Here is a 25,772-nt window from a genome sequence, read left to right as displayed (position 1 = left end):
TGTGACAGAGGCTAGCCACGGGTGCATATTTTGGCACCGGAATATGAGTTTCCCGCTGTGTGAATGTATGAATTTATATATTTTGTTTGAATGAATGAATACATGTATCCTTTCATCTAGTTCGCTCATGGTACTTAAAAGTTATTGTACTCAGTGTTCGAATTAAGGAAAAATAAATGGTTGTCCCACGGACAACCAGATTACAATATCTGGTTGTCCGTCTAAGTTTTTGGTTGTCCGTATGTACAAAGGTGATTTGTGGCTACAGATTTATGGTTGTCCTGCGGACAACCGAATCAGTATTTTGGTTGTCCGGTGACTTTTTTAGTTGTCCCGGGCAACCGGACAACCAAATTTTCGAACGCTGATTGTACTACTAGCTTTTTTTTTATCTATGATATCAAATTCCAGGGTATTTTTTTTTTCAAAAGGAGGATTGATGATTACTGTTTATGAAAGCCATTGTGACCCTCTCCATTAAAGTGTATTGTTGAATTTAATGGTGGAATCCCCCCGGTTGTGGGCAAAAATATTAACTTTATAAATTGGAATTAAGGAAAAAAATACCTTTCTTTTGCTTTTTGTTTGACAACAATCGGAGCTTCCATTCAAAAGTTATATTCAAAAATGTAACTTCGCAAGGCAATTTTTTTAAAATTAATTCTTATGTATTTGATTGTTTTCTCAAGCTGCGATATTTAACGTTTTTCTCTTTAAAAAATCATATCTCAAAAAATAATCAAGATTTTGACCTCTAATCTTCACTATTATTTGTGTTAATTCAAGTATATCTTTTCAGGGCTGTCAACTCTCACGCATTGGCCGTGAGTCTCACGCATTGTGTCACTTTCTCACGGTCTCACGCCAAGGTCGTATAATCTCACGCCTAGGTAGTAAACCTCACGCAAAAAGCTGGAAAATGAGTAAAATCTCACGCATCGTCATGAATAATTTGCTGCTCCTACCACCCCGCTTTTCACATTCTCGAGCACCGTGGCTCAAATAATCATGGTACAAAATGAACATTGGATTCGGCAGATCCCGGTACGCGTGTCTCACGCCAAGCAATTCCAAAAAGTTGACAGCCCTGATCTTTTCCAAATCAAAATTGTAATAACACAGTGTTTCTAAAATATAAAAAATCCTAAAAACAGTGTTTCTAGACTAAAATTCACTAAATTGCTGATATCTCAAAGACTTTTTTTCGCGAACACATGTCCACACGGAACATGATATCTCAAAAAGTATTTGAGGTACATGTATGAACTTCAAATTTGAACTGAGTGTTGCTGATATGCATTGCAGGGCGATAAATTGAACTAGAAGTTTGTAATTCCAAGCTTGGGAACTATGTTGTTGCTATGGCAGCATCAAAATAGCATACAACAATAATTATTAAATTTTGAATTTGAGTCCTGTCTATGAAGAACACATTCCCAAAATTTCATTTCTGTTGATAAAACACTTTTTGAGATATCATGTTCCAAAGGTATCTACCTTTGAAATTTACCAAATCCAATATGGCGACCGTTACCATGGCAACGGGTGAATATGACCATTTTGAAATTGTTTAAGGTATACATGCCATCTACAATGTAGTTATGGGAAGTTTCATTCACTAAGTTTACCTAGACAAGCTTTAGATTCCAGATCACCCAAACCGGGGGGATTCCACCTTAATAAAAAAGCTGCTAAGGGGTCCCATTTTGACCAGAACCTGTTAGGGGGGTACTTTTGGGTGGGAAAGCAAGTGCGCTAAAAACCTGTTAAGGGGGTGATTTTGAAAAACAGGGTAGAACCTGTTTAGGGGGTGTTTTTAAAACCGTTGTTCACGCATGTGTACACCAATATAGCTGAGTGGCCCCCCGGGGGACTGGCTCATTTTACTATAACTCTCACAATATAAATAGTCCAAATGGACTAGAAATGGTTTTATTTTTAGAGCAGACTTCTAGCAATAAATTGATCCCAAATACTTTGAACACAGTCAAGTACTTAAAAGAATAAACTAGAATGAAACTTGAAAAAAAAAGTTGAATTGTAATGGCTCCCCCATTTTAGCGTACCCAGTTCATGGCATACGACCATTATAGGGGCAAGGATTTCAATTACTTCACTGAAATTTCAGTGATTCAAGACAAGTGGTTTATTATGTTTTAATGAGGTACATTCTATAGCAGTACCTCTTTTCTTATCATAAATAATGTACTGCTTGTCTTGAGTCACTGAAAGTCCAGTGTAGTAAAGTCTGGATTCCTTGCCCCTATCTTACCAGTGTGTTATTATTTTTTGAGAAAAATGCAAAAATGGTCACAAATTTATCAAGGGGTGTATATAGTGCCACCTTCATTTGATAACAAATTTGCTATTTAAGCATTTAAAAAAAAAAAAAAAAAGCGCAGTGATTTATAGTCGAACTCCTTATCGATTGAGCTAACTTGACTACTATGCCCATACATACATCACATAAAATAAAATAATGTATTTCTTGTAACCCCCCCCATTCTGTTTTTTTAGATGCAGCATGAGTTCCTCTATGTGGAGAAAACCGGGTGATGAAAGTGACTCAGATTCTTCTGACAACTCACCACAATCTGAAGATGGAGACAAAAGTGATACATTGGACTTGTTTGGTGACACTGAGATGCAGAATTCCTTAAATGACATCCAGATAAATGATGCACCATCAAACTCAAGTGGTGGCATTGAAGAGGAAGATGTACATGCAGATGACACACCCAATTCTACGTTCAACTCTCGAGGCACTGACAACAATAGCAGAGGTACATGTAGCGAAACTGGTTCTACTGTCACCTCCACAACAACTGAGCGAAGTCCAGCAGGTGTAGGAAATAATAATGACATAAACAGAGGTGCCAAAGATGGAACGATAGAAAACTTTGTGAGAGTTAAGAGAGCTTTGGTGGAAGTGACCCTCAAGGCGGCCCCATGTGTAGAGGCAGTTGTCAAGCAATGGCATCATCTGGTCAAACCTGTTATAGGTTCCTGTGAAACTCCCGAAGTGTGTCGCAAACTTGATACGAAGCAATCGGGACCCACAATGGAAAAGAAAGGGTACTGTGACAATTGTCTCCTGTGGGTAGATTCTGTAAAAGCAGCCATAAACCAGTATTCGTCTGGCAAAAAAAAGATAAATATAAATTGGGAAAATCTGATCCTCTTTGAATTCCACAAGGATCCTCTTCAAATTGCCAAAGCATTTGTCTTCAAAATACCAAAGGATAAGTTGAAGAAGTTTCATCAGATGGCTTCATTCGATGAATTTGATGAAGGAAGCTTACTACTTGTTATCAAGAACTTTGGTCCATTGTTGGTGTGTAAAGAAAGGAGAGAACATCAGGTCCAGCAGATACTGAAAGATGACAGCGTATGCTGTGGGTCATGGGAGAAGTTAGAGAAAATCGTAACAAAGGTAATTATTTCTCTATCATACACAATGCCTGCAACAAATACAGGATATCACATAGATGAGTGTACAATACTTCAAAGTGTTGCTTCTGTTAGTTGTGTTGTCATTGTAGAGAAATTCACCTTCTGTCATGAGAGCTTTTAAGCTTTAAAAAAAAAGAATGTGCAAAATTTGTGATGAAACAATAAAATTTTTTCATTCTATGATAAGTGCGTACATTCAGTTGCTCCATCTGCAAAATTCCCGGGAGAAGCCTCAAGGTACATGCATGTATTCATGACTTGGAAGTTGCAATGACTGAAAGAATGAATGTGAGAGAAAGTTAATTTTCAAAAGCCCAAGGATAAAAACTGCAGCCTGGTACTATATTTTCCTTTTTGCAATATTAACGTTCATACTCCTCACAAAAATGATTGCAGCACGATCTTAATAGATACAAGATTAAATATAATTTCATTATTAACCACCAATTAATTACCCTTTCTCATTGGGAGAGGTGGGTGAGAAAAATTTTGTATGACTGAATGGAACCAAAACATGAATGACTAGATGACTGACCCGGTCAAATGATGACTCCTATTGGTCAGTTGGTTTGGCCTGTACAAGCACCATGGCAGCAACAAGACTAAGAACCAATAATTTCTCAAGGGGAGTGAGTCACATGTCGCCAATTGTATTTTCTGGCAGTTTGCGAATGCTACATATTGATTGCAAACCCCATCAAAATCAGACATCTGGTTAACAAGTTGTGAGCAATTTATCAATGGCTAAAAACAATATAAAGCAAAAGAATTTGAATACTGTTTTTGCCAATATCTCAAAAACAATATTAGCGACATCCGACTCATTCCCCTTGATCATGTCACAAATGGTTTTCATCCATGTGCATTTTGAAAACCTTATTATACTAGCTGATTCCTGCAAAGTTTGATGAAATTGAGCACCTGCATGATTATTGCATTTCAATTGATTAAATTTGATTTTAAGCTTTGAAATTTCTGTTTTGAACATGATTGTATTGTATTTAAATCCACAGCTCAACCCTGAACCTGAAGATAAAGAGAAACAAGAAGAATATGGGAAGATCATACAGCAGGTAGTGAACAGATAATATTATAATAGATAACATATTATGTGCTTGAAAATTATAATCGCAATTGCTACATGTACATGATGTACATGTACTGTATATAGTTTTTGGTAAAACTAAATTTTGTTACAATACATAGGCTTAATGATGAGGAACAGAAGCAAAGCAATTATTTCTTTGTTTAATGTGTTTGCGAAATGGCACCACCTGTACATTTATTACTCATGGAGGCACTAGAAAGAGATTAGACTGGTTACAAGCAGGCTTGGTTTGTATTATACAATGTACATATATTATACATGTATAATGCATAGGCCTGTTATCGACTGACGTATTATCGTTATGACCCTAAATCCAACATGTTAAAATAAATCCTTTTTCAACACAAATAAAGTCCTTTTTCAACACTTTACGACACATATCAAAAAGAAAAAAATGAAATTTCCATGCTATTTTGTCCGAATCACATTTACATTGGAAAGTCGAAAATTACCTCCCAAAGTTGACCTGAACCCGGAAGTAGAACGAACAATCGTAACTCATATCGGCGTGATTTTAAGCTTATCTATCAACTTTTTTCAGCATTTTTAAATCTAATTACGAGTTTCGAAACGTGTCGATTGTCATATTTTTGTCACCAATTAGAATTAGAAATCATGTGTCGATAACAGGCCTAATAATGCATGTAGCAATGATAGATTTACTTGACTTGCTTGGTAGAACTTGTCATCTTAAGTTCTCAAGTTTATTTTCACCATCAAAAGATAATAAACAACAATAGTAATTTTACATGTAAGTACATAAGATGGTATTAGTTGCTTGTTTAATTAGTTTTGTATAACCTTCACTTTAAAAAAAAGTTTGTTGCTTTATTATATTATACAGGCATTTGAGATACGGTGTGATTTGGATCATTTAGCCGTTAGACATCAACTTAAGGTGGACTCAACTGAACTTGAAACATATTTCAAACAAATTGAGGCCTTTGTAAACCTGATGATAGACTTGGGTCATTTCACGGAGGTAGAAGCAAACACACTCAGTGACGAACTGAAAGAGGTACAGTTGTAGAAATGTTAAGGTGGCATTGTGTCTTTAAATTGTGATTAAGCCAAAGAAAAGAAGATAGTGCCTCAAAGCTGATGAGAAGTTGGCAAATTTAATGTGGCATGTGGTTTACCCAAACCCTGTGTTTAGACATGATGAGGATCTTGTAGGTGTATGCCAGTAGACAGGACACACACTCGCACTTCACAATTAAACCGTGGACCACTCTGCAATGGGGGACCATCCTTGGTTCAAGGAGGTCTGCAAATGAGCCCAATTTTATGTCTAATGTATTTGCGAATAACATTCTCTATCGTATGTGAAATATAACTTCCGCAGTTGCTAGGTTAAATTCCATACACACAAAAATACACAAACAAAATGACAGAAAACGACCTCGGTATGTCGAATGAGTACAGATTCAGACGACCATGATTGCATATTATATAGTCCTAAACAGCGTCCACGTTTGGAGGTGATTACATGTGGGGGTGTACGGGGGTTCTCAACCTGATTAGATTTTCAGCACAAAATATATGCTTATTAAGTAGCTGATTTGCTTAAGTTATATGTGTGGCTAAAGGCTTTTATTTTCCCCCAATATCTGAAGATACATACACGTATGGAGTACAGTGACGTTACTTGAATTGGTAGGGGGTAGCATGGCCAGAGGTTCTCAATCTGATTCTAGATTTTTAGCACAAAGTATGCTATTTAAGTATTTTTGGAATAATATAAGTTGACTCTTGAAAATTAGGAAATTGTTGCTGAAAATTTAGGAAAATGTTAAAAAAAGTCATGAAAACCTGAAAATGATTATTTATCTTTCATGTATACATCAGTGACAAATAAAATGGCCAGTGATTAATTTGATATCCAGATGAGCAAGTCTTTGATACATGTAAGGGCCCCGGAGGTGAACAACTTATAGTGTCTGGTTATTAAATAGGTCAAATGCTGTACTTTTTTTTTCAATTGATTGCTGTTTTTTGGAATTGGGAGTACATAATGTAAAATATTATTTCTTACATTTATACTAAATTGTTGCAGTTAAAGAACATGTGAGATTCTTTTGAATTTTCAATATCCAGATCCGTAGCATGACTATTACAGAGGCGATGATAAAAGAATTAAAAACAGAGCTACAAAGAGGTGGACGTGGAGATGTATATATTATACAGAATTACTATGCTAATGGATCCAAAGCTGCAGCAGAAACTGGTGAGTCAAGTAATTTGTCAAAATTATAATCTTAGCATTTTTGGAACAAACTAATAAATGTGTTATAAATGATGTTTTAAAACCTCATTCCGATCAATTCTGGTTTTTCCAAATCCGAAGTTTCAAATCGGATCCAATCAATGTTGAATGAAAACTAAGAATGATCTACATGTATGCACTCACCCATACTCATAATAATTATGGATTTATAAAATTATATTACGGGCACTTGCACTCACCTGAAGTGAAATATTACTGTGAATAAAGAAATTGGTGAAAACAACACCGCTGTTGTGTAATACTTCTGGCGATACTCATCACTGATCTTGACTCATCAAGCCGATAGTAAAAACCCCGGTCCATTTCAACTCAGCGAGAACTCACCCCAATCCGCCCTGACCCGGCGATCCACCCCGATCTGTAAATTTAAAAAAAATTCAATCTGATCCGCTTCTGGTCCGAGTCGGTCCCGATCGGTCCATGGCATAAATTGTGTATTTTCGGGTTGCCCCGCAGGGCGTTAGTCTCCATAAAAACAAATTATGGGAACAAATTTTTAAACTCAAAAATCTCTGAATGCCTCTTTTTAAAACAATTAATTGCAGAAACCAAAGAGATAACTTGTATTTTAATTTACAATTTCACATTGCAGAATCTGCAACAAATGAAGTGGAAGAGCTACCACAAGGTGCTGATGCGATGCCATCAAATCTAGCTTACAATATGTTGAAAAGGAATCTAAAGAAACGCATTTCTAAAGCAGATGTTGTGGATATGAAAACTCTATTAGAAATTGGTGAGTTTTAAAACAATTTTTAGACACATCACAAAACATACCCGCTGTTGGAAGATAGTAACTAAAAATCTGTGCCTGCATCCAAATTTCCTGCATAATTCTGGTTTGCCCCACACACCCTGTGTGCTAGATTAGAGTTAGGATCGGTCAGAGTTTGGGGTATAGTTTGCGGAAATCCAGAATTCCAGAATTGTTCCAAATTTTCAAATTGAAATAACAAAAAAAAGTTATGTTCTGCATGGATTAATACCTTACAAACCATTTATAACATAAATGAACAAATTAGATGGATGTTATACTATATTTTGATGTGGCGGTCTTGGTCATGCTCGGGGACAAGTGATTTGAGTGGAAATTTGTTTCCGCGCAATTGGCTATTTTTTTCCTATAGGCAGGGATACATGATTTGCACTGAAAAAAAGTTCTGCGCAATCTCCGCGCAATTGGCTATTTTTTTCTGCACAAATCACTTGTCCCTGGTCATGCTCACTGCATATTGATGGGTAGCAATCATTTTGATACACTCTGTATGTGTGTCAATAGCCCCTTGAACCCTGTTTGTGAAAAAAAGATGCAGATTCCAAAGTTGAATTGAAAGGCTGAGCCTATATAACACTAACATCACATGGTACTCTCAGTAACATTAACATTTTCAATGGGTTTAAGTGTAACTTTGGAATCTGCATCTTTTTCATTCAATGGATCACCTTGGCAAAAATATTTGGGCTATTGATGCAAAAAAAAAATGCAGATTCCAAAGTTGCGCTTAAACCTGAACTGAAACTGTTAATTTTGCTGCAAGAGTACCGGGACTTAAAAATTATAAGTGATTTTAGTGTCAGAACATTAAAACATTATTTGTCCCCAAAAATTATTCATGCACATACAACGCATGTATTTGCTAATGCACATACATGTACATGCACAACGCATAAGTGTTAATGGTCGATTCCAGCAAAAACACAACAAAATTCTCCTCTTGACTTGTGAGTAACATTGTCCCGTTTTTATTCGTCTTGACTTGTCGGGTAAGAAGAACATATTTAGGGAATCTCTAGTGTGCAAGATTTATTGGATTGAAAGATAATAGGAACCAATGAAGTTTATGATACTTTCATGCGTGTTACCCATGGATTCATGCTGATTACACCAGTTATACCATTTGAAAATTAGTATACTATTATAATGGCTTTCAAAATATAAACAGTTTGACTTAGGAGAACATATTTTCAAAGAAATATTTGGTGATGATGATTATCTCAAACTATAGCCAGACACATTTTTTATTATATGATTTGCAGTGGTGTAACTAGGGTTGGTAATGCCCGGGGCAAGAAACAAAATTGGCACCCCTACCCCCCACCCATACATAATGGCGCCCCCATTCTTGAAACAATTACGCGTGGAGCACAAAATTTTGGACAAATAAGGCCTACCACTAATTAATTTTGGTGGCGCCCGGGGCACGTTTCCCCCTGCCCCCTAGTTACGCCACTGATGATTTGTTCAAAAAGTTTGGAATTGATGACATCCAACATTCACTTACTTACTTAAGTCTTACTTACTTTCACAACAGACACAGGTATTCATCAAAAGAGAATTGATGCAATCCATGATGTAGACAGTTTAATAAAGTGCCTTGAGAGCTTCAAATTGTTTAACTGCAATAATTTGGTTTTCATAACCATGATACTTACCCTACAATATGGAGAGGATGATGATTCTGTGGAACATGTTAAAAAATATGGCAAGGCAATACAAGAACGGCAACCATTATGCATCAGATATGTCAAGAGAGACCCAGGTAGGTTGAATAAATTTTAAGCTGAAATGGAGGCTGCGTAAAACAGAGACTGCATTTAGGGGATGCTATTTTGCAAAAGTTGAACCAATATGTGCATTGCACTCAATTTATCCAATTTGATATCAAACTTGGTCATAGCTGCACTCTATATGGTGTTCACTACCCATATAGACAACATAAACGGTACAAAAAAAGTAAGCCCCCCCCCCTTAGACATTTTGGTATAATCCAAAAACAGCTTGATCAATTCTCTTGTTTTAAAGTTTGGAACATAGACTGATTAGTTATCAAGTGAACAGGGTTTAGTTGTTATCTTTTACCATCTTCACTGAGAAATTTTGCCATTTGACCAAAAAAAGTTGTACTTTTCTACATAGGCTTTTTATGCATCACGTTTGGTTTCAGACCTCTTCCACTTTAAGCAAATTAATCAAAAAGGAATGTTTCTTTATATTTTTGTTTTTTTATCAAAATAACTTAAGTTTAGAATTAGATGTTCATGAATTAATTTTTACACATTTCAAACATGTTTTATGGTTTTAGTGAGAAATCATGGAGGCATACTTTTCTAAATTGACTCTTTGTATGCATTAAACATGCGTAAATTTAACAAGTTTTTCATTCTAATTAAATTTATTAGGAAGGTACAACTGTAACTTCAATGATAAATCTTGTGTTCATTGATTAATTTAACCAATGGACCAACAGATTTTTGGTTAAATCTTTTATGCTGGATCCCAGTACACTTAATTCATTGGTCATTCCTTGAATGGTTCAAAAATCATTATATGGGTGGCTGTTATCAAGACTCAACTTCTTACAAGCGTACAATTGAGGGACAACACCACCTTAAAGGACATTGCAGCAAATCCTGCAGCATGCATGCGGGGAACCAGCTTGACCAACAGCAGAGAAGAACATGCTTGGAAGCCATCTCACACGAAGGAAGGCCTTTTCATTATTGAAAGACATTAATAAGCTGCAGCATTCATTGTAATTATTCACTGAACCATAAAAACTGTTTTTGAATGTGAGACACCTAAATCAGGAAAAGCTTAAATTTAATTAAATTAAAGATGCTTCTTTTTGATTAAAATACTCACTAAATGGGAAAAAATGGTCAAACACAAATTGAAGCATAAAAAGCCTATGTAGAAAAATGCAACTTTTTTTTGGTCGAAAATTTCATGAATGGCTGTATTTTGCAATGAAGATGATAAAAAGTAGCAACAAAACCTGCTCAATCGATGCATAACTAATCAGTCTATGTTCCAAACTTTAAAAGAAGAGAATCGATCAATCCGTTTTTGTCTCGCCTGAACTTTGTTCAGGATGGGACTTAGTAATCACTATTTCTGTCTGTCCGTGCGTGTGTGTGTGTGTGTGTGGGGGGGGGGGTGTGTGTGTGTATGTATGTGTGTCCGTCCGAGCTGTATCTGGGTCCGTAAGACTTACGGCGACGCTACTTGGTGGGAGGAAGGGTATCCAAGTTTGCTCGTAACCGTATGTTTTCGGGAAAAATATGCAAATTAACATAATTTATGCGCAAATCAGCGCAAATTGATAGCGGAGTTTGGGGACAGACTATCTCAAGATCCGTTGGGCGCATGGTAACGAAACCGGGTGTCAGCTATGATACACATCTGCTGATCACCTGATTAGTTTTTCGCTGAAAAGTATGCGCATTTAGTTGTTAATTTGCATAATTTATGCGGAACGATTCTACAAATATGGTTGGAAATCTGAAGAAATCCGCCTTGTGGAGCTGTATCTGGGGGATTCGTAGGGGGTAGTATGACCAGAGGATCTCAACCCGATTCGATTTTCAGCGAAAAATATGGTAATTAAGTACCTAATTTGCATAATTTATGCATAAAATGCAAAAACCTATTTTCTCGGAGACTAGGGGTCGCATACGTTCTTCAAACTTGGTGGGTGGGTGCATCTTCACCCCAGACAGAACAAGTTTGTATTGGTTAGTGCGTCAAGGTCACCCAAGGTCATCCAGGGGTCATCTGAGGTCAAATGACTAAAAACTGTCATATGGGCACGATACTTGGTGGGTACGGTCAACATAATGTGGTAGGGGGTAGTATGACGAGAGGATGCACATTAGTACCCCCCCCCCCATGTGGCCCCTCCCACACACTCAAAGTTGGGGGGGGGGTCAAAAATTTAATGAAATATTGTTTTTATATTGCGCATTACATATATCAATTTCGGTCATGTAGGCCAAGTCATTAGGCCAAAAAAAGACTTTGAAGAATGTCTCTCATGTACAAAAGTATAGGTACCTGAAAATTTAAAACCACCTTTTTAGGGTGAAGGAAGCATTTTTTCAAAAAAATGTCTAAAACGGGTTTTTATGTCAGAAATGTCTCTGTTGGGGTGCTACATCGAGTCAAATGTTCATTAGCACCCCCCCATGTGGCCCCCTCCCACACTCGAAGTTGAGGGGGGGGTCAAAATTTAATGAAATAATGTTTTATATTGCGCATTATATATATCAATTTCGGGCATGTAGGCCAAGTTATTAGGCCAAAAAAAGACTTTGAAGAATGTCTCTCATGTACAAAAGGATAGGAAACTGAATATTTAAAACCACCTTTTTAGGGTGAAGGAAGCATTTTTTCAAAAAAATGTCTAAAACGGGTTTTTATGTCAAAAATGTCTCTGTTGGGGTGCTACATCGAGTCAAATGTTCGGAAGATTATTTCGGGGTCATCCGAGGTCACCCAGGGGTCATCTGAGGTCAAATTACTAAAACTGTCGTATGGGCATGAAACTTGGTGGTTACAATCAACATTTAGAGTAAAATGTTAGGAAGATTCTTTTGGGGTCATCCGAGGTCACCCAGGGGTCATCTAAGGTCAAATTACTAAAACTGTCGTATGGGCATGAAACTTGGTGGGTACAATCAACATTTAGAGTCAAATGTTCGGAAGATTATTTCGGGGTCATCCGAGGTCACCCAGGGGTCATCTAAGGTCAAACTACTAAAAACTGTCGTATGGGCATGAAACTTGGTGGGTACAGTCAACATTTAGAGTCAAATGTTCAGAAGATTATTTCGGGGGTCACCCAGGGGTCATCTGAGGTCAAATTACTAAAAACTGTCGTATGGGCATGAAACTTGGTGGGTACAGTCAACATTTAGAGTAAAATGCTCGGAAGATTATTTCGGGGTCAACCGAGGTCACCCAGGGGTCATCTGAGGTCAAATTACTAAAAACTGTCGTATGGGCATGAAACTTGGTGGGTACAGTCAACATTTGGAGTAAAATTTTCGGAAGGTTATTTCGGGTTCATCCGAGGTCACCCAAGGGTCATCTGAGGTCAAATTACTAAAACCTGCCATATGGGCATGAAACTTGGTGGGTACAGTCAACATTTAGAGTCAAAGTTTCGGAAGGTAATTTCGGGGCCATCCAAGGTCACACAGGGGTCATCTGAGGTCACATTACTAAAACTGCTATATGGGCATGAAACTTGGTGGGTACAGTCAACATTTAGAGTCAAAGTTTCAGAAGCTAATTTAGGGTCATCCAAGGTCACCCAGGGGTCATCTGATGTCAAATTACTAAAACTGTCGTACGGGCATGACACTTAGTGGTTACAGTCAACATTAAGAGTCAAATTTTGGAAGGGCATTTCGGGGTCACCCAGGGTCATCTGAGGTCAAATTACTAAAACTGTCGTATGGGCATGAAACTTGGTGGGTACAGTCAACATTTAGAGCCAAATTTTTGGAAGGTCATTTTGGGTCATCTAAGGTCCCCAGGGTCATCTGAGGTCAAATTACTTGAAACTGTTATATGGGCATGAAACTTGGTGGGTACAGTCAACATTTAGAGTCAAATGTTCGGAAGATTATTTCGGGTCATCCGAGGTCACCCAGGGGTCATCTAAGGTCAAACTACTAAATACTGTCGTATGGGCATGAAACTTGGTGGGTACAGTCAACATTTAGAGTCAAATGTTCAGAAGATTATTTCGGGGTCACCCAGGGGTCATCTGAGGTCAAATTACTAAAAACTGTTGTATGGGCATGAAACTTGGTGGGTACAGTCAACATTTAGAGTAAAATGTTCGGAAGATTATTTCGGGGTTTTTTGGAAAGTCATTTCAGGGTCATCCAAGGTCACTCAGGGTCATCTGATGTCACATTACTAAAACTGTCGTATGGGCATGACACTAAGTGGTCACTGTCAACATTAAGAGTCAAATTTTTGGAAGGGCATTTCAGGGTCACCCAGGGGTCATCTGAGGTCAAATTACTAAAAACTGTTGTATGGGCATGAAGCTTGGTGGGTACAGTCAACATTTAGAGCCAAATTTTTGGAAGGTCATTTTGGGATCATCAAAGGTCATCCATGGGCATGACACTCAACATTTAAAGTCAAATTTTTGGAAGGTCATTTCAGGGATATCTGCGGTCACCCATGGGTCATCTGTGGTCAAATTTCTAAAAACTCACAGGGCATGAAACTTGGTGGGTACAGTCATCATTTAGAGCCAAATTTTTGGACAGTCATTGCAAGGTCATCTGAGGTCACTCAGAGGTCATCTGAAGTCAAATGACTAAAAACTTGTATGGGCATGACATGTACAGTCAACATTTAGAGCCCAATTTTGGAAGGTCATTTTGGGGTCAGTAGGGGTCATCTGAGGTCAAATTAGTAAAATTGTCGGATGGGCATGAGACTTGGTGGGTACAGTCACCATCAGCCAGGTAATTGTGCCCAGCCGAGACCCACCAAAATTTAGGGATCAAAGGTCAAATTCCAATATTGGTCCAATCAAGCTCAAATTGAACAGGCAAATCGCCATGGGTTGTTGCAGGTTCATTTACTTCTACCAAAAGTAATCGTAAAAGCAGGCGATCGCGAAAGCAGGCGAGACTCGTGGTTCGAGAACCGCCTTATTGGATTATACCGAAATGTCTTGGGGGTGTTACTTTTTAGGAATCATTTATTTGGGACTGCCATCCCTTTTATGTTTTATTTGGGACCCAATTGTTCCCCACAAACCAAACAGCTCTTTTTCCTTCTGTTCATATCTATCTGTTTGCTCATTCATCTGTAATCCTATAAATATATGGCGTGGATATTTATAATAATTATTATAAAAATTCAAAGAACAGACCTTCCAGAATAGGTAGTCGTTACTCTCTCTGGGATAGACTTGCTTTGGCTGTGTTGACACCATGGAATGTATATTCTTTCACATTCCTAAGAGATGGTAGTCCACTCCAAGGGGTGACACTAAATTCACGGTTGTTCTATTCCCAACGCAAACCTATGACAAACCCCGCTGGTTTGCTCGTTAGAAAATGAGGCCAGTTATCGATCGGTTATGAATAATTAATTTCGATCCCTTGATCATGTTTAATTAGGGTTGGCAAATAACGACGCCGTTAGTTTTGCGAACTCTGCCTGTTCAATGCGAGTAGCAAGCTTGAAAGAGCGCCAGCTAGCAGAGCAGGGAGCAATCCGGTGATGGCGCACTAGTATTTCCCATCAGGCACCAGTGATTTGTTTTTTCCAGAAAGTCTACTAGTTTGAGTCGGGAATGACTTTTTACAAAAGTAATGTTGAAATAAGGACTTGCTGTCAATAATGCGATGAAAGCGCGTGTCAGATGCAAGGTATGAAATACAAGTAGTATTTCAAGTCAATAAAACCTTTGACATGACATCTGACCTTTCAACATGGCGATATATTAGCTTGTACGGGGGTATTGTATGTGTGTTTGTATTCCTTTCCTATTCTCATTAAAAAATTATCAATCTGCAATAATCAGACATATTGGTGCTTGCGGCTATGGGCGTGAAGTAATGTTTTTACAAGTATGTAAAGAAATTTACATCATATTGCCATTTTAGTTATGTATATCAGCACCAATGGACCAAAAATCTGATTGGTCACAGTCTGCTTTAGGGCATAGGTGAGCAGATAGGTCGACGCCTTCAGCTACATTTGTACAGACCCCAGAACAAAAGAGGATCTACTAACTGTGTCATTGCACACCTTGATGCATGATGTACGCCAACTATCTACGTGTCAGTGCAGACTGTTGACAAATCTATCTGTGATTGATTCTATGCCGATCGAGAGAAACGCGTGTGATCATAATCATAGGAAATAAAAACAAAATTTTAAAAGGAAGCAAGTATAGGCTAGGGCCCTACCCACAAACAAATCTCGGCCTAAAATACCCGAGTCTAAATATCAGAATCACCGATTCATTGTGTAATATAAAGCATATGCCTACCCAAGGCTCATTCTCATGAACATGAGCTAACACTAACAGGGATGTAAGTTTGTAGGTTTAATCCTTAATTATTGTGCCAGTGATGGCGGCGTTGTTCAGTAGCGGATCATAAATGAAGAGTACTTTATCCCTTATTCATAGGTCTATCATCAAACGCGTGCTGTGGAAATTACGTAACCCATGTCCTTGAACTTTTGAAGATCTATAGCTGCTTTAACATGATTGAATGACATCGTGATGCTCGATTATATATCTTTAGGAATTAACATTTCTTTTAAATGCAGGCCAATTGTGATTGCTTCAAATTTATCGGATATAATTCAATATTATTGGAATTGAATTCTACATGCAGCCAGGGACGGACACGTTGCATACATCGCCCAGCTTAAGTCGCCAGAGCTCTGCATTTCAGACAATAACAAGGCTACTATATGTCAAATGTCCTACACTTCAATACATTGAATATTACATTCTGTTTTATATAACCAAGGTGCACGAAATATACTAGCTTATACATAACACAGAAAGGTGATATTACGCATCAATTTAACATGCCTGCACACTTCCATTTAGTTCGGACAGGCTCCGCCTGCATGCTATGAATAGCGCCGACTATAAGACCAGGAGCAAATTTGAATAATAATACGTTATTTACATAACAGTGCGGCTCATGCAAATGAGCTATTGCCGTTTCCAGGATATTGTTCCATGTCCACTCAAAGCATTTCATCGTGTCGTCTGACGATTGCCTTTTAGGCATGAAACTCAGAGTAACGACTACCTATTCTGGAAGGTCTGTTCTTTGAATTTTTATACGCTCTCCCTTTTGGGATTGAGCACTTTATTCAAAAGATAGCCTAACTATGAGTAAAATGTTGTTAAGGGGGTACTTCACCCCTCGATAAATGTGTGCCTATTTTTGCATTTTTCTCAAAAACTAATAACACAGTGGTAACAAAAGTTATCTGGAATTTCAGTGACCCAAGATAAGCGGTTCGTTATTTATGACAAGAAATAAGGTACCGCTAGGGTGTACCTCATTTCCTATCATATATACTGAACCGCTTGTCTTGGGTCACTGAAATTTCAGTGTAGTAATTGGATTCCTTGCCCCAATAATATACATAACTCTTGTTACCAGTGTGTTATTATTTTTGAGAAAATGCAAAAATAGTCACAATTTACCACAGGGTGTAGTACCCCTTAATAATTATTATAACAAATTTTTACAAGGCTATATTAACCCTAACGCCCTAGCTGCTTTTTGGCGAGGGGGAAGGAAAGAAGGAAGGAAGAAACAAAGAAGAAGAGAAAACTTTTTTCTCGGGTGCGGTTTAGAACCACCGACCCTTGGTGCCAGACACGTGCGGGCCTACCTTGCCACGGGGAGTGGCTTGCCCGCCAAGCTTTCGTGACCATGTGACTGTTCGCATGATGACGCTTAATCGCATCACATGTGATACCTGCCTGTGCATATGCTTTGTGAACTGTGGTTTTTTGTTGTTTGGTCATCTTCTCTGATATTACTGATGGCTTTATAAACTGCTCCAAAAAAGAAACTTACCAGGTAAGAAATTTGTCTGTCAAATTCAAACGACAAATTGTGTTACACTAAATGGGATATGAGTGGAAGCAGTGTTAATTGACGCGAATTTTTACACCTCATTTGTTGCAAACGGATGAGTATTTTTGAAGTTATGCTTATTTAACCGAACCTATCCACTGGAATGAAAGTTGCACTCATACCACTTGAGATGGTTGGCAGTATACAGGTGTAATCAGTGCTCTCCTCTTCTTCTTTGCATGACTAACTTTCCTATTGCTTCTTGTGAGGATGAAGAATGATCAAAGTTCTGAACATCCTTTCATGTGTCTGTTTATTGTGTGAATTCATTGGGGCGGACCTGCAACTTTCAAATTTGATAGTAGGCTTGTTCAAATGAGCATAACTTCAAAAGTTTTGATCTGTTTGCGACAAATGAGGTGTCAAACTCAGCGTAAATGTACACCGCTTCCACTCATATGCTATTCAGTATAATACGATTTGTCGTTTGAACTTGACAGACGAATTTCTTACCTGGTAAGTTACTTTTTGGGACCAGTTTATGTACTTGACTGTCTACTGTCACATTTTTGTGTTGTTTTGTGTAACAGATAATGAGTATGTATTTGTGGAGCTTAAGATTGAAGGGGACGTGAAGCACTTTTTACAGCAAGATGTAGAAAAGTACAGAGAGAAATTGGTGCAGATGCTAGGACTCAAACCACAGCAAGTGAGATTTGCAGCTCTGAATGAAGGATGCATTGTGGTTGTGTTTCTAATACCTCCAGAATCGGCCAAAGATATGATAACAGCAAACAAAAATAACAGCAGCTGGCTTACAGAAATGAACATTTTTGGTGTTCAAGTAGAAGGTGAAGAGTACATTTCTGTGCAGGATGTTAAAGCAGGTATGTCATCTTATAAATTAGGACTCGCTATCTTTGACTAATTAGCACCTGAAAGACCATTTAAATAATTATGTCTCAATTAATTGGGCCTCAATTAATAACTCTTCCATGTCACAAAAACATGACGCACACTGTAATGTAGTGGACCATTTTCAAACAAATGATTTGTACTTATTTTTCCTTCAACACTTTGATTTTAAGTGCCTTCATTTTGAAACTGCACACTGCAAAACTAATAACACATAATATTTTTGATCATGATCTGGTTCCTGATACGTCTGTCTTTAATCACACAGAACGTCAAAAGTACATTGTAGGTAAACAGTAGCGGCACCAAGTTTTTTTTTTGTTCTAACTGGGGGAAAAGTCCAAGTTTGTGGGGGGAAATGCCCCTCCCCTTTGACACTGTAGATAAATAATAGTCTCCAACAGAAGAGAAATTTACATGTAAATATAATTACAATGTGTTGTTCCAGAGTGAAATTAGAGCTCTGCCAAAAATTGTGCCATATGAAACTTTTATTTTTGGATATTTTAATGCCCGAACCAGACAGGACTAAATTGTTGGATGTTGTTGAGAAATAAACCAGCTATCGCACACTTGATACAATATTGAATGTTGACATTGACAGCTCTGTTGGTATAGTTCTTTCAGGAACACTCTGAAGACCTCATGTGCGGCTCATGTACGTTTTGTTTAACCATAATTCAAGAAGATCAATTTATCAATATTCACATTCAGAATGTTTGCTGGAGAGGTTATTAACCAACTTTCGATTTAATTTCTGGACTGCCAAAGTAAATTCCACATGAAAGAGAATTAATTCAATTAAGGTATAGCATTTCATCAAGGCATTTCTTTTCAATATCTTTGCCTGTCTTTGACTTTTTGCCTTTATACATGTGTGTGCTCTTTGGAAAATCATCTAAATGCCTCAGATCTTGGCATTAACTAGGATGAGCTGAATTTGTGAATGAGTACAGCTCCACAAAAATGTCAAATCTAAAAACAAGGCAATATCAGATTTGTGTACATCCATATCAAAACGATGCACTTGTCGGCTGCTACATGTGTCTCATTTCACATAATAGCTAGAAATACCAGACTCATCTCAAGTGGGGGTCACTTCAAATCATCCTCAAGTCACATGGATTGTTCTCTGTATTCCTAAACCATGTGACTTGAGGATGATTTGAAGTGACCTCCACTTGAAATGAGTCTGGTGTTTATTCCTATAGCTATTATGTGAAATGAGACACAAGTAGCAGCCGACAAGTGCATCGTTTTGATATGGATATATACACATTGATAATTTTCTCTGAAATCCAATCTCTAAATTCTTTATTTCAGTTTCTTCTTGAAACGAAAATGAAATTTTCTTCAGTTTTTTTATGTGTGTGGTTTTTGTTTGACGTTTGTGTGTTTTAGAACAGGTGGTTTGTTCAGTGTTCATTCCCTTTAGCATATAGGGCACTTATACAACAAAGTTAATTTGGGTGGATAACACAAATTAGTAGTATTCTGTGTACCCCACCATAATCCTAAGCCATGACCCTAAAAACTGAAAGAATGTGTAGAAATATGCAAAGCACATGGAGGGGGTATTTTTTTAAATAAATTGTTTCTTCAAATCTTATTCAGGCCCATTGCTAGCATCCCATAAAGAGCTTGATGAAGCAGAGAGTGAGGAAAGACAGAAAGAAGAGGAAGCAAAAAAGAAACAAGTGGAGGAAAAGAAGACCCAAGAAGGAAGAACAAGTGAAGAAGAGACAAAAACAGACTCCCAGGAATCTCATGAGGAAGTTGGCAAGGAGACTACTGACGAGTCTTGTAAAGCTGGTGATGGGACCAACATAGATGTTGACAAAACTAGCAGAGATCATGGTGATGATGCATCAAAAGGCAGTGAACCTGCAGCAGAAGTAACTGCCAGTAGTGCACCATTGACATCTGTCAAAGACGATGATGTTAAGGGTGTCGACATGGAGACAGATGCAGATGCCGTGGAGACAAAGACAGAAGGTTAGATATTTTTGTAGATAAGAATATGGTATTTGCAGGTCTTGGGCACTGTCAATTTTAAGTGTGGATGGTATCATACATTTTAGGCTGGTTGAAAGGTGACAGACCATGCATTGACCTGTCTCTGTGCACTAATACACATACCATAAAGATTATGGCGCTATTGGCTGCCTTGACCTAACTGGAATTTTAGGCACAATCTAAAAGTACCCTCCCGTAAAAATCCCACCAGCAAATAAGGGCACATACCCTTAATTCTTGTGGGGATTTTCAGAGGAGGGCTTTTTATACATGAAATTTACCCCAAGGCAAAGGAGCCCATGTGCGCCATTAGGCTAACCTTTACGGTATTTAATATGATTTATGTGTGGGCACATGTTACTGTTCAGATTGTTAGAATAATTTACTGTGATACCTGTAATAGAACAACTTCATATTGTGCAGTTATTGATGAACCCTTCAAATGACAACAGCATTTTCTTGAAGTCGATAAGCATATCTATTATTTGGTGGCTATAATGTGACTTCCATCCCTTTACTATATTACTATTTGGGACAAATAAGTATTTCCCCCATCTTGAAGATCACTACCAGGTACTGAAGGGGCTACCCTGGTTAAAGAAAGATTAAATATATAAATAAATAAACAAACCCTTGGACTAATAAAATTGAATTGACTCTCTCTGGTAGTAGTTTGATGGAAATACATGTAGTTCTATTTATATTACCATTTTTAAGGTCCTATACTTCTACAGGCATTGCTTTGTCATTGACATGCTTACCCATGGGGGGGGGGGTAAATTGAGTTTGGATGGATTGCACACTCCAGCTCTACAGCAGGGGTTCGGAAAACTAACCCCGAAAATGTATCAAATTTGATGAAAAAAAAGAGACTCCAAAAGACTAATGTTCCTGATTTTGAAATGATTTCATCTCAAAATTAAGCTGAATTTGCTATTAAGGGATGTAGAATGAGCGTTTCGACAGTATTTTTTGTGGGATATGAGAGCACATCAGACATATCGAACTGCATTCTGAATACGAAGAAAGTCCTTCTGATATCAAATAATTTTCATTTTTTGACATTTGTGATACAACACAAATTTTATGACAAATTATTAAAATTTGATAGTTTTAAAATTTTTGATATATAACAGTCCTCATATAGTAAACTTTAAAAATCTAATGATATGTACTTAGGGTAAGCTGACAATATTATTTATAAAGCCTACCCAGTCGCACTGCGGTTTTTAGCAGGATCCCGCAAATGGGGCGTACCTCATCCCATTTTGTCACACTTCTGTAAGTAGCAATTAGCACCTCTTGAGTTTTCCGATAAAATCCATGGTCACTAATAGTAGTGGCACCAGTCGCGGTACACCGCAGTACGACGGACTTCTGCACTAGTGCACATTGAATAAACAATGTTCATTGTTTACTCTGGTTTAAATCATGGGTCAATATAACTATACACAGATTCTAGGGAGTGTGTGATAATGGATGAATATAACTGTTTACTGTTACAGTATTAACCAGCTATTGTTGATGGTATTGGTAGCTAGTGATTTTTGCTTTACGGGCGGCACTAGTATTGTGTTAGCATGGTGCTGTGCGATGTATTAAATCCGTGTTTGAGCTCTGTTTATAAGATATGTCCAAAAATTGGGTTTGATACTTTGATTTACCGATTGTATTAATAATACTAATACCGCTGCACGTCGATCTTTTTTACGGGTAAGGCATATACAATCTACACTTCTTCATGTCAAGTCAAAGTTTCACAAAAAAAGAAACACACAGGATGTTATTTCCTCATAGGCCTATTTTGTTGAACGAATCACCGTCATTCCTCTCATACCGGGGTAGGGGGGGGGGTAGGCGATATTCAACCACAAGTAAGTAGCAATTGGCACCTCTTGAGTTTTCCGATAAAATCAATGGTCACTACTAGTAGTGGCATCAGTCGCGGTACACCGCAGTACGACGGACTTCTGCACTAGCCTGGTCAGAGATATCTGCCTGCCCAGACCTGGCCCTTGGTCCGATTAATATTTTGGAGAAGTTTCACTACCAGGTGCTTCATAAAACCACTTTACATGATCATCGGAAAAAACATGTTGAAAATTTGAAAACATGTCTCCGAGAACGGGAGAATATGTAGCGGGCTATTTACTTCCTTGCCATCTAGGCCAATAATTTAGTAGCCTACCATGGCAACAGTTGATTATATTATTTCTGGAATGTTGCCAACATACCCTTTACCCCGAGACTAGTGTACCAAGACATCTAGTTGTAACCATGGTAACACGGGACGACGGTCTTTGTGGTCAATGTCTGGTATACGACGCATACAACCAATCACAGCGCTTAGCTGAAACAAGTTCACCTTATTATAATTTTATGAATGGCCTGTTGTCAACATGTTACTCGATCCCGGGGTATTCGATTAATGAATACTGTGTCTCAATTGACCAGCTTGTTGGAGTGCCGGGTTGGGGTCCCGGGGGTTGGGTGTCAGGCTTATAAATAAATAATTACGGGGGTCATAGGCAGCCACGTTGTTTCATAATTATAGTTTCCGCCAATGTTCCTGGCCAATAACGGGGTTGTCATTTTCTTCGGAAAGGGAGGTGGGGTTAACGTTGTCACAAATATATGGGGGGGGGGGGGTCATAATATTTTATGGAGGGAGTCACAAAAAGACTGGTTTCAATACAATTTTAACCTGTTAACATGGTTATTGGGGTAAGGTGTAGGCCTATCGGTTCTGGTGGGTGGGGTCATTTGCCGAAATAGGGGGAACGCAATTTTATTGACGCTAACTTTTGGAAAAGTTCCCCCGAAGGAAATGATAGCCTCTTATCTATAGGGTTGGACAATAATAATTATGAGCCCGAGGGTGATTTCCAAACGGCTTGCCAAAAATCACCCCCCCCCCCATCGGCCTGCCAAAAAATGCTTGCCTTTCCTCTCCAATTCCAATTTATTTTGCATCTATTTACTTTCTCAATAATAATTTCAATTTTTATAGGCCTTATAAATGATAAAGATCTGATAATTGATCTTTATTTACAGATATCAGACATCTCCCGAATTTTATATACACGCATGACCGTTATCACAGATTTATCAATATTCAGTTTCTTCTTGTTTCTTTTTTGTAAAATTCTTCCTGCTTGTCTCAGCGCCAATATCATACATGTATAACCAATTAGCCAACCAATATCTAGAGCATTCGAATATGTGGATTGGAATTAAAATTTAGAGCATAAAAAAGAAAATTTCGAAAGTTAACGTGACTTTCTGTTAATACATATTCTGCGGGAAATGGTGCCGGCAGGCATGATTAATAATTAATGAGCTCTGAAACTTCTAATCACTACGCAATAACATCGCGCTATGACTATGAGTTTATTTTCTCTCATTCATTCATCAAAAATGACCACGTGACCATTAATACGTCGTGATCTCGTGTTGGAAGTATGTTTTGGGCGGGGCCTGATGTAGTTGGCCCCTGGATTTTAAAAAAAAATAATCGAACAGGTGGAACTTTTTTCTGACTGAAGTAAATACTAGTAAATAGGTCTAAGGAATCAAACTGTGCTTCTCAAACATGCGTTTTAAATAAAGGCTTTGACATATTTCGATAATAAAATCAATTTTAGAAACAAAATGAAATTAAACTAGTAAATATTTTATCATGTCCACGACACTTTATTTTTTACATCGATTTGACAAAAAATACGAATGCATTCAACGATTTTGAATTATTAGAAAAAAAATTGCACATTTATGCAACGGTTATTTTGGTTCCTTTGTGGGGGGGGCTAGGGAGTTAGGGACAGGCAAACTTCTTCTCTTTTTTCTTTTGCCGCCTTTGGGGGCAATCATAATTTTTTTCAATGAAGTTGTTGGTTTTTTTTTTAAATTTAAATGTAGCCTATACCTTCACAGAGCTGGGTAGGATTTTTTTTACTCATCAGTGCCCGGGGACACTCCAACTTTGGAGGTGACGCGTATGTAGGGCTGTTAAGACCCCCTTTTTTAGCATCGCTGTCACCCAAAGACCCCATATTTTTTTACGAACACATGTTCTGTCACCCGAAGACCCCTTATTTTTTCATTTGATCTGTCACCCAAAGACCCTTACTTGTTCAATTTGAACAGCAACTTTCATTTATCACTGATGTTGTCACTTATTTTGATCAAACAAAGAAATTTGAAGCCATTTTGAACTAGAGGTTTGTGTTGCGCTGTTTCGGCTCTCACCCAAAGATTCCATAAAAAAAGGTTATGTTCTCACCCAATGACCCCATATTTTTTATATCTTGCTCTCACCAAATGCCAAAAATAATGCTCTCACCCAATGACCCCATATTTTTTACAGTTTGCTCTCACATTGACCCGCATTTTTCAACTCCCTCTAACCCAATGACCCCATTTCTTGTTTTACTGAACTCCTTCTCACCCAATGACCCCCTTTTTTGTTTTCCTTACACCAAAAGACCCCCTTTTTCAAAAATGTTGGGACAATTTCTGATAATCTCTCACTGGATGACCCCATTTTTTCATTATTTTTCATTAGTTTTGTATCAACTTTTATATCTTGACCAAAAATTGTTCCCAGTCTCACTGAATGACCATTTTTTGGTCAGAATTTCCTCAGTCTCACGGAAAGATTCTTTTTTTTGGATCTTCTCACTGAAAGACCACCTTTTTCGGTGTCTAGACTCTCACCGAAAGCTATAAAGGTGAGAACTGACGAAGGTCGAGTTATCAAACACACTGAGCAGCAATTTTGTCACGGGAAATAATATTGAAAGTACAGTCTTTCTAAAATTTTGGGTTTTTTTAAACGGTAAATTTTGTTGTATAAAAACATATTTGTGGTATTAAAATGCAAAAAGATGAAAAATGTGACAAATGTTTCTTGATTTTTATAAATTAAGGTCGGTATTCTTTTGTACACCTTTTCCCTTTTTCAAAATTAGGGCGGTCGATTGCGGCCAAATAATGTCATTGAAAGAAAATCGAATTGGCCAAAATGCTGCAGATTATAGGCTAAATGTTTTTGATTTGAACTGGCCGGCAAAACGAAAATCGAAGTGGCAAACGCAATGCAGATTATTATAATATTATTGACTTGTGGCTGCCTAATCCTATGTGTGAACTGCCAAATCCCATGTAATTGATTTAATCTGGCAATTAGGATAGAGTTGTAAACACGGCTGCCAAATCCAATATGTGAACTGCCAAATCCCATGTAATTGATTTAATCTCGCAATTACGATAGAGTTGTAAACACGGTCCCGTTCCCGGTCAATCAATTCACACACTTCAGTGGTAAACAGAATTAACAGATTAGCTCATTATACCATTGAATGCTCAAACAATGTTAATTGGGGCGGCGATTCAATCAGGAGGTGTATCGGCGATCAGATCATGACAACCTACGAAATGGATAATTTGAATTTGTCGAAAAAATACTGGAAACAAGGAAATACTGTACATTGTCACAAACGTTTTCAGGACTATAATTATATTAATGAAGCTAATTGGTTGATCATATACATGAAATTGATACGACTCGATTAAAAAGTAAGACTTTGAAGCATGTTTTAGATCGCCCAATGTTTT

General features: G+C 37.8%; 1 protein-coding gene across 1 annotated transcript in view; it reads left to right on the top strand.

Moving 5' to 3' along the window:
* The window catches only part of LOC140142921 (uncharacterized), a 38,112-nt gene that overhangs the window by 6,832 nt on the left and 5,508 nt on the right, over positions 1 to 25,772 (top strand). Inside the window, exons 2-9 of the mRNA XM_072164949.1 lie at positions 2,518 to 3,433; positions 4,467 to 4,526; positions 5,406 to 5,579; positions 6,659 to 6,788; positions 7,441 to 7,584; positions 9,161 to 9,388; positions 17,816 to 18,112; positions 19,755 to 20,135. Coding sequence (XP_072021050.1) covers positions 2,525 to 3,433; positions 4,467 to 4,526; positions 5,406 to 5,579; positions 6,659 to 6,788; positions 7,441 to 7,584; positions 9,161 to 9,388; positions 17,816 to 18,112; positions 19,755 to 20,135 — 2,323 coding nt within the window. The 5' untranslated portion in view covers positions 2,518 to 2,524. The remainder of the gene's footprint in view (positions 1 to 2,517; positions 3,434 to 4,466; positions 4,527 to 5,405; positions 5,580 to 6,658; positions 6,789 to 7,440; positions 7,585 to 9,160; positions 9,389 to 17,815; positions 18,113 to 19,754; positions 20,136 to 25,772) is intronic.

The sequence above is a fragment of the Amphiura filiformis genome, chromosome 20 (assembly GCF_039555335.1).
Source record: "Amphiura filiformis chromosome 20, Afil_fr2py, whole genome shotgun sequence".
Taxonomy (NCBI): Eukaryota; Metazoa; Echinodermata; class Ophiuroidea; order Amphilepidida; family Amphiuridae; genus Amphiura; species Amphiura filiformis.
Note: the sequence above shows the minus strand (reverse complement) of the source record. Positions and strands in the feature narration are given on the sequence as shown.